This window comes from Malania oleifera, chromosome 4, assembly GCF_029873635.1.
Source record: "Malania oleifera isolate guangnan ecotype guangnan chromosome 4, ASM2987363v1, whole genome shotgun sequence".
In the NCBI taxonomy this organism is placed as follows: Eukaryota; Viridiplantae; Streptophyta; class Magnoliopsida; order Santalales; family Ximeniaceae; genus Malania; species Malania oleifera.
This window is the reverse complement of record NC_080420.1, coordinates 33,786,435-33,796,393: the sequence shown is the minus strand read 5'-3', so window position 1 is coordinate 33,796,393 and position 9,959 is coordinate 33,786,435. Positions and strand designations below refer to the sequence as shown.

The window sequence follows — 9,959 nt, the reverse complement described above, 5'->3', positions numbered from 1 at the left end:
TTTGAATTTCCAGCATAAGGGAATTCCATTCAAGTTCCAACTTGGAATTCTCAAATTAATTTCTTCAATTTATTATTCTCAAGCAGGATTGTGCATCCTCGTAATGGCTGTGATTGCAATTAAGCAAGCAGTTTCTAGGGGCTAAAAAAAATTTAAATGCACACAAAACTTAAATCCTCAAATGTAAAACAAAAGTATGTTTTTTGGATTGAAGTGAAGTTGCTACTTGCTAATGCACAACAATTAAGTAGATTATTTGAATTTTTATTTATTTATTATGGGCTATAGATATGATTCTGAGACCACATACACCAAATTAAAAGGATGAAACGACTTTTATGAACATTGAAACAACATGGAGTTTCTTTCACTTCAGTCTTTTTTGTTGCTCAGGCCGACCACAAGAGGGCTCCTCACTGAATGCTTCCTGTCCGACCATATAATCATTCCAAACCTATAGTCACCGCTCTCATCATCTCTTGCAACTGCGCCATCTTCCTTCTTCGGCTCCACAGTCACCGTGAACATTTGCTTTTGGTTCACCTCCTCAAACCTCAGACTCTCTGGTTCAACCTTAACTAATATTCCTGCAGGTTCTTTGATACGAACAGTATAGGTGGTGCTGCCTTGATCTCCCACATTCCTGACTGTTCTGTACACCATTTTCTTGCCAGAGAGATCAGGGATGGTAATTGATGGGTAATTCAGATCTGTAGGCGCAGTGGCATTTGGAGGGCATGTGAATGGCTTATTGTCTCCCTCCATGAATATTGACATTTTGGTTGCGTTATAACCAATGGCGCATAGAAAGTTCAAGTAATCAAGGGTACCTAGATCATAGACCAAGCCTGGGTCCGCTGCCCGATTGGGCCTAATTAGCCCTGCACCATAGCTGAAGAAGTTTGCCACTGATAGAGACTCATTCATCATTGGCTCTCTCGCGTTGGCCTTGGTTCTGGCTGGAACAGTAATGCATGTTGCAACATCCAAGAGCTATTGATAGAGTAATAAATGGCGAAAACGGAGAAAAGGGGGAAAGAGAAAAGAAAGCAAGAGAAAAAGAAGCGAGTACCGACCAGAGGTCATGATCGCAGATTTGATGGCCGCTGGGCTCCAACCGGGATGAATGGCTTTTACAAGGGCAGCAGCACCAGAAACATGGGGACATGACATTGAAGTTCCAGAAAGAATATTGAACGGGACACGACGTTGATCTAATGGAATAAAAGTAGGACCTAGGCCTGGTGCTTCCGAGAATGCAGCTAGAATAGACACTCCGGGCGCAGTGACATCCGGCTGAAAATTGAAATTTAGCTTTAAATATAATGAAGGTGGACAATGTACGTGCATTGTATTTTTTAGTTTTATGCGACTAATTAAATAACAAGTAAAAACATGAAAGGCCATCAAATATTTTGCGCCGTAAGAGCATGAATTGTGTATTACAGACACATTTTAATTACTTAACCAAGTGTTTGACATGAATTAGGGCTGGTAAAATGCTAACTTTGAGAATCTCTGAAGTGATGTTGTTAGGTCCAACTGACGAGAAACGAGGTACCATAGGTGCTGGTATTATATCGATTTCAGTTGCTCCAATAATATAGGCCACTGGCGATCTGAAGTTGGAAGGAGGAAAAAAAAGAAGCCTCAAACACAGAAACAAGAGGTGCATATTGAAAAACGAACTGTATGTCATGATTAAATATGTTAAATGGCACGTATGGATCAAGATATATAGGTTTGAATGAAAATTGGTCAGATTATTAGTGACCCACTTACTCATTCATGACCCATTCTTATAAAATATTTTGATCCATTTATCACCCTGCCCATTTATACATCAATCAATCTACTTATTCATTTCATTTTAATGCATGAGAAGTCAACTGTTACTGATAGGTATTGATCCAACAACCCAAATTAGATCCATAGGCAAGAACTTACTCTGAACCATAGATGTAGGATGAAATGGCAAGCCCATCAGCGGTGGAGACATGTGAAGTAGGCAGGATGTGGGGTAGAGGAGGCGTATATTGATTGGAAAATTGATTAGATAGTATCATGCCAATGCCGCCGGCCTGAGCAACAGCAAATGCTTTATAGGCCAGAGTAACTCCACCGCGGCAACAATGCACAATCTTCCCTGACACCTTTGTTGGGTCAAGGGATCCAACAACACAAAGCCGCCTGCCACATTCAAGAGCGTGCAAGCGTAATTATGTATCCAAGGCTCATAATGCTATTTAGATTTAAGGTTTGATGATCTGTTTATAATAAAATCAATTTAAATTTAATTCATTTATTTAACGAGTTAATCTGATTTGATTCAGGTATGCAATCAATATTAACTTATAAATATTATTTTATAAAAAAAAAAATTTAATTCATGTTTCTTAAAATATTAAATGAAAAATAATAAATAGTCAAAATAAGTACTATTTTTTTATTAAGAAAAAAGGTTAACTCAAATTTATTGAAATTTAAAGAGAATATGTACTTTAAAAAAAATTAATCATATATATATTTGTTGAAATATTAAATAAAAGTTTAAAATAAAAGTATTATATATTTATTAATGGATATCTTTTATAATCTGGTAATTAATGGGAAGGGTTCGGTTTTATGCTTTACACTCCTATTTATAAATGAATTGACCCAAATCCAAACCTAATTTGAGCCTTACCTGTTAACAAGCTAAACCAAACTCAACCCATTGACTTGACTTGTCACCCTTAACTATAAAAGCATGTGAAAGGCCTATAACTCATTACTCAAATCACACGGGGGAGTTTGAGATCGTAGACTATGACACTATGCACGAACAATGGATCTTGAAACCTATACTTCTTTACTAGTATGCTGACATTTGATTATGACTAACAAGTTGTATAATATTTACGAACATCGACTCAAGGAGAATGATAATACCGAAATTATTTTATGTAATACTTCCTTAATTAAGGCGCCTAATATTGTTTTCAAATTCCTCTCATCATCTCAATTATTCTGGCATTAGAATGGTCTCTAATAATAATCAGCCATAAAGTTGAGCAACATAGTTTTCTAACTTTGTTTTTAAAAAGAAATGAAGTACATATATATATTAGCAAGTTGCCTAATATTCTTTCCAAATTCCTCTAAGTCGTCTTTTTTGGATGGCCGCTAATGACAATCAATCATAAGGCTATGAGGTATAATGATTTCCTTTGTTTGTTTTAAAAGGAAATGAAGTAATATCTATTTACAATTGCAAAATAAAGAGATTATATTGTCGTAAGAGAATTCTCAACATGTCAATATTGTATTAAGAAATTTGACAAAAGAAAAAAGAGAATGTGTTTGAGTCTTTACTTACGCTTCTATGGTTGAAGCATTGGTAGCTTTAGCATCCACAGACTGTATTAAAGGATAAAATGTCTTGATTGGGAGAGTATTGGTGATATAGCTCACTCCCTGAGGTCAAAATAAAAAGTAACAAATAAAGCATATCAATGTTGTGGCACATGCAAGTGGAATCACTCTGTTCAATTCAGTTCATTTAAAAATTAAACAATGTTGCGTGCAATGGATGGAATTACAAGTGAATTCTTTTGCTTTGAGTATTTTTGCCTACTTCTTTTTTGGTTATCCTTAATAAAAAGAATTATTAAAAGAATATATATATATATATATATACTTTGGGAGTGGGAGAGGGTTCATAATTCATTTGAATTCTCATAGTTTTTCACCAAATCAAACCATTTTTGTCAGATTTCACACAATATATAACTTTTTTATTTTTATTTTTTAAAAGAAAGTAGTAACTCTAGCTAAAAAGGAGAATTACGATAGTGATTTGCAAATCTTACATTGGAAGTAGTGTTTTAGGGTTTTCAGAGCATGAGAAGTATAGAAAACATTTAAAAAGCACAAGCACTCCAAAATGATATCAATATTTTAAAAATGAAATTATACGTTTTAAAGTTGATACAAGCACAAAATATTGCAAATTAAAAAAAAAAAAAAGTTAAGAAGGAAAATATGTCAATTGTAGGATGATGGGAAAAATATTATGTTTATGGAAGGCACATGAAAATACAAATAACAATTTTAAGAAGATTAAAATTTTAAATTTTGATTAAATTAAAAAATCCACAAAATGCAATAAGGCATTTGGTAGTTCGACTGATTTGGGTCCTCATGCAACTGTCAAGGATCTTATAGGTAGCACTTTGTAGCATTGATTGTGTTGCTTTGGGGTGTCTCGACGTCCCAAAGGGGGTCAACTCCTGAAATACAAGGGTCGAATCTTTATGTCACCTCGACCGAATGGTAGACTTGAAATTAACCTATTTTTAACCTAGGTGAGGTTAGAACACCTATTAAAAATGTTACCAATTTGTTGGTCTCTAAACTATTCCTAGGTTTAAGGAAACCGATAGTCAATAGTTTGTGTAATCAAGTTGGATTTGGGAGTAAGGTTATGCAAAGGGAAGGTATTAACACCCTTTTATATCCACCTAAAGGATGGAACATGATTACCCTAGGATTATCTTCAAAAAATAACTGATCAATACTCAAATTCTTCCCCTTTATTTCAATAACCAGCCCATAATATATGAGGCAACCTTGTGAGAATCAAAAGCTACGCTCACCTCGGGATCTCCAAAGACGTGCGACAGCACAACCCCCAATGATCCCAATGAATATTATTTTCTTATTGAGTTTATTGTAAATTAGGGGGAGTTTCTTTTACCCGACCTTTAAAGATCAGGAGGCCTTGTGAAAGACAATATCCTCACGCCTCTGATTCCTCGAGGGCATGCAAAGATATAACCACTAAGTTCAAAGGAAAATTTATTATGGAAGTTTGTTTAAATGACACACGCAATCCATAAAAGCAAACATTTATTCAAAAGCATGTAAATCACAAGGTATGCAAAACAATGAACATAAATCAAGGAGTCTAATAGAATCACCGTCATATGAACCCAAAGTGATTTTATTAGACTTCTCACCCCTCAAGTGATAACTGGGGATTACATAACCCTAATTCATTCAATTCCTCCTCATGGGAGTGTGCACACACACAATCATACATGCACAAACACATATAAGAGGAAAGATAAAACACATGATCATGCAGCAAACAAGACATAACATAAACAAACTACATAAGGGAAGCCACAAAAGGTGAACAAAATTGATTAAAAATGGTCCCAATTTTTATTTTATTTTTTATAATTTTCCTCTATTTTCTAGAATTTTTCAAGACTTGTGCATACACACACAATCATACAGGCACATGCACACATAATAGGAAAGATAAAATATATGAACATGTTGTGTGTTCGTTGGGTCTACTGTGGATTTTTTTTTTGGGGATTTTCTTACCAATTCTCCTGAGCCAAACAAGGGTTTGGGTTCAAGGTTGACTAGAGTTAGCAGAGGCTAGGTTAGGTTAGGTTAGGGATCTAGTTAGAGTTTAGTTCTGTTTGGGTCTTGGTTTAATTTAGGTTAGGCCATGGGGGATAGGTTAGGACATGCTTAATTGGGTAAGGCTCAATTAGGCCCTAAGATGGTTGGGCTAGGGGTTGATTGTGGGGGAATAGGCTTTAACAAGTAGGGCTAGATGTTGTTTCTTTTTTGAATGGGTCAAATATGTAGTTAGGGTTTGGGAATGGGCTAGAGTGGAGTGGTCTTGTGGGAGCTTGGGCTTTAACAAGCCCAATGGGGCTATGGGTTTTGGGGTTGTGCAAGTCAAGCCCAATTGGGCTTGATTTGGGACTAGGCCAGAGAAATGGGCTAGGTCTAGGAGGGGTTTAGGTCTAGGTCTAGGTCTAGGTTAAGCTTGGACTAGCTAGGGCTGAGTCAGGGTAATTGACCCAGGTCAAAACTAGCCTCGGTCTCGGGTAGGTGGGTCAAAGGGGACCTAGGCCAGCACTGACTTGGGTCTAGGTAAATGGGTCAGACCTTGGTTATTGGATCCAAATTGGGTTTTGGGTCTATTGACTTGGACTTGGGTTAAGTTTACCTAAGTCCTTAGGTCGAGTCAGGGTGTATGGATTTGGATCCTTTGACCTAGATCTGGGTATTTTGACCTGGGTTTTCGGGTTTGGGCTTCTTAGATCCATGTCAAAAATCGGGTCTGCCTTAGGGGTTTTTCCAAGGGTTTTTTTAGGGGATTTTTGTGGCCCTGTTTGGGAGTTTAGGGGTCTCTTGGTGGGGGATTTCAGGGGCACTAGTATGGAGATTTAAAGGTCTCTTGGTGGGGATTTAGGGGTCTCTTGCTAGGGATTTCAAAGGCACTAGTCTAGGGATTTAGGGGTCTCTAAAACTAAGATTTTTGGGGATCTGAAATTGAGATTTTAGGATTGAAACCAAATGTAGGAGAGCATATTAATATACTTGAAAGAAAACATATCTAGGGGAAAGTGGGGGAGCCTACCTTTGGTCTCCAAAAGTCCTCTTTTGATGTGCTTCTTCCTCCTCTTCTGATTCACCTCTTCTTTCTTACTCCTTTCTTCTTCCCCGTTTCTTCTTCTTTCTCCTGCTCCTCCTCTCTGCCTCAACATAGTTCCCCTTTCTCAACTTTCCCTTTCTTTCTCTCTATTTCCTCTTTTTTATGCTACAACCCAAGTGGTTTCCCCCTTTGGCTTTCTTAGGTCTCCCTCTATTTATAGGCTAGGGAGGGAGGGACAAGATTGTAAGGGGTCTAGATATGTTTAGGTTGGCATGGGAGGCAAGGTGGTGGGGCAAAGAGTAGTGGAGCAAGTGTAGTCTATAGTGGAGAAGGAGGGAAAACAGCTTTGCAGGTAGGCTAGGGGGGTTAAGTCTTTTAAGATATTTGGGGCTTAGGTGGAAATAGGTTGGGGGAAATGGGGTTTGGCATAGGTCCACAATGGACTTGACTTCCCCACATAAGCCCAATTAGGCTTTAAATTCCAAAATAAGCCAAGTTGGGCCCTTTATAACCTAGGCATCTGTCCTTGTGTGTGAAGGTTTTCAAGATTGGAAGAGTTGACCTGAGAAGCTAGTATTTTTTGTTTTTTTTTTTTTCTTTATTTTTTTTTTTTTGTACTTATCTTTTTTTATTTTTATTTTTTGTATTATTTGATTGTCTTAATGAAAACCTTAATTATTGTTAAAAAAAAAGACACTTTAATGCATATAATTGAAAAAATGGCTAGCGAGGTGAGTGAAATGAGGGATCGTTCTTGGGGGAAGACCTAAGACGACACCCATATTTTTTTTAAAACAAAGACCACCTTAATAAGCCTAAAAATGATATGAAAATAGGGTTAAAAAAACCCAAATTTTGCTATATAATGGCCAGGCAAAATTGGGCATCTACATGAGGCATTAAGCATAGGGTATGCCCCTATAAGTATGGGGAAATGGAGATGCAATGGGGACTTGGGAAGACATAACCTTTGCTTTATAGTTTTTTTTTTTTTTTAATTTTTCTTTGCAACAAATGAATTTTTAAATGGAAGCCAAAAAATAGTGAGAATTAGAAAGGACAAAAGTAAAAACCAATAAAATTATTACACTAGCCTAGGCCCAATTAAAATTACCAAAGCCAATTCTTGTTTTGCTAGGTTTGATTCAGTCTATAGCTTCTTTAGTGCAACATGAAACCTTACTTGCTTTTCTAGGTCTAAGTCATAATATGTTTTTGCCTAACCTATATGTGGGTTGTGCTTAATAGCACTCATCAATTGAGGAGGAGAACCAAGGATGGAATAATGAGCAAAACAAGTAAGGTGAGTAAGGATAGAACGCGAACCTTAAATTTCTTGTTATTACCGAGAACGACATAAGAAGGAAAATCTCTATCAATGGTAGCGGCTCCGACAGTGAGGATCCATGGTGCCACATTTGTAACGGTGCTGGGATTGGGTCCTTCGTTGCCAGCAGAGCAAACCACCAAAATCCCATGTTGGGTAGCATGGAATGAGCCAATGGCTACAGAATCTGAAAAGTAATCATTAGAGCCAATAGAACCGAGAGAGAGAGAGAGGATGTCAACCCTATCGTAGATGGCTACGTCGAAGGCGGCCAAAATATCAGCATCGAAACATCCCGCAAACCAACAGACCTTGTAGGTAGCAAGTCGGGCAAGTGGAGCACCGCCCTTGGCGGTTCCATAGCCAGAGCCAAAAAGGCTAGCAGGGTAGACAAAGCGGCCGCCAGCAATGGACAAGGTGTGGGAACCATGGCCTTCAGTATCACGAGGGGAAAAGTTAGAGGAGTTGAGTCGACCCAGGGCAGCTTCAAACCCTTTGCTGAAGTACCTTGCTCCAATCAACTTCCTACACTTAATTTATCGATTCAAGTGATGATCAAGAAAACCAAATCCATAATTGTATTATTTGTAATTTTTTGAAGTTATTGGGAAAATTCGTTAAGAGATATGGATTACTATAATATTAAAAAATATTTTTTGATTAATTACTTAACAATCTCGATTAAAAGTAAAATATGTATTTATATTACAAATTAGGAGAGGAGGAAGTAACTTTCAACTCGCATTATTTTATTCCATATTTTTTTGTAAAATAAGCTTGATCTTATGAGTTATCATTTGATTACAAGATTTACAAATCATTATTTTCTAATTTAGAAATAACATATTTAAAAATATGAGTGAGGCATATTGTGTACCCACAATTAATAGTAAGTATTATAGAATGAGATAAAAAAGATTAGGAGGAAGTGAACCTGTTGCATTGAAGTCCATCACAGGACCCTTTCCACTTGTTTGGTATGGGTGTAGTAATGCCTTCATCACTGAAGCTCTCGGACTCTGGCCAGACCCCTACATTGCATTAATCTTCATTATTCCAATTCATCATAACTCATAAAAAAAAGGGGGGGGGGGGGGGGGTGAAATATCGAATAAGCAAAAACACAAAATAAAATCCCTTCAATTTTTGCATGTGTTTCTCTTTAATTAATTATCAAGAAGGAAAAAATCAAAAAGAAGCAAAGTTTAGTTTAATTATCATATTTTTGTTAACTGATTTAGTATACTTTTTGTTTTCTTTCTTATTTTTCTTGGTAACCAAACATGAAAAGCGAACTCCTTCATATCTCCCTTTCCTTTCACTAAGATTTTTCAGGACAAAGCCTAAACATATAAAGAAGTTCAGGACTTAGTGAACAATTACTGATTAATTAGTGTAGTTTAATCAACAAAAGGATCAATACTGAGTTAATTACCCGTATCAAGATTTGCAATGATGACATCTTCCCCAAAATTGGCCTTGGGCCAAACAGAATCAGTAGGAATCTCCCCTCTGCTTCCCTCTAATCCCAAAAATTTCCATGACCTTGTCGTGTGCAATTCTTTCTTCTCATTTCTAAAAACAGATATGACTTTTGGATGCTCTGTGCCCATGAAAATATATATAAACAAACGTATTAAAGAAGAAAACAAATAAATAACCATTCCAACTTCACTTATATATATATAAGGCTCATATACCAGAGAGGGCAATCGCTTCCTGGTCATCAAGGACTGCAGCAAAACCATTGATATAATTTGTATAAGAGTAAAAAATTGCTTCCTTTGCCTTCTCCACGCTACATACATTCATTGTACACATTCATATTAATAATAATTAAAAAAATCATCTACTCCTACATGAATATGCACAATTAATTAACTTTACCTTCCCAAGCAAGAACCCAAAAGCTGGTAGTGGGAATCGGCGACTGCAGCTGCATGGGCATCCCATTCAGAAGCTTTCCCAACGCCCGAGTGCCCCCCTAAGTATACCACATATGACTGCGATTAAATAAAAAGAATATTAGTATATTTATTATAATGGCAAATCAGAGAAGCTTATGAATTAATGAAGGAATCAAGAAAGTAGAGATATATAAATAAATGGTAGAGAGTTGAGAAATGAATGCTTGCCCTTTTGTCAGCAGCTGCTGCTAGCAACGCTGAGAAGATCAGAGACAGCACT

The 9,959-nt window shown here is 36.7% G+C and overlaps 1 protein-coding gene across 1 annotated transcript in view; it reads right to left on the bottom strand.

Moving 5' to 3' along the window:
• Positions 1-247: 247 nt before the first annotated feature.
• LOC131153753 (subtilisin-like protease SBT5.3) overlaps positions 248-9,959 on the bottom strand; it is a 29,452-nt gene continuing 19,740 nt past the window's right edge. The window contains exons 3-12 of the mRNA XM_058106198.1: positions 9,660-9,775; positions 9,473-9,570; positions 9,208-9,375; positions 8,707-8,803; positions 7,772-8,297; positions 3,359-3,456; positions 1,948-2,190; positions 1,508-1,619; positions 1,077-1,296; positions 248-959 (exon numbers count right to left, since the gene is read on the bottom strand). Of these exons, the coding sequence (XP_057962181.1) occupies positions 373-959; positions 1,077-1,296; positions 1,508-1,619; positions 1,948-2,190; positions 3,359-3,456; positions 7,772-8,297; positions 8,707-8,803; positions 9,208-9,375; positions 9,473-9,570; positions 9,660-9,775 (2,265 nt within the window). The 3' untranslated portion in view covers positions 248-372. The remainder of the gene's footprint in view (positions 960-1,076; positions 1,297-1,507; positions 1,620-1,947; positions 2,191-3,358; positions 3,457-7,771; positions 8,298-8,706; positions 8,804-9,207; positions 9,376-9,472; positions 9,571-9,659; positions 9,776-9,959) is intronic.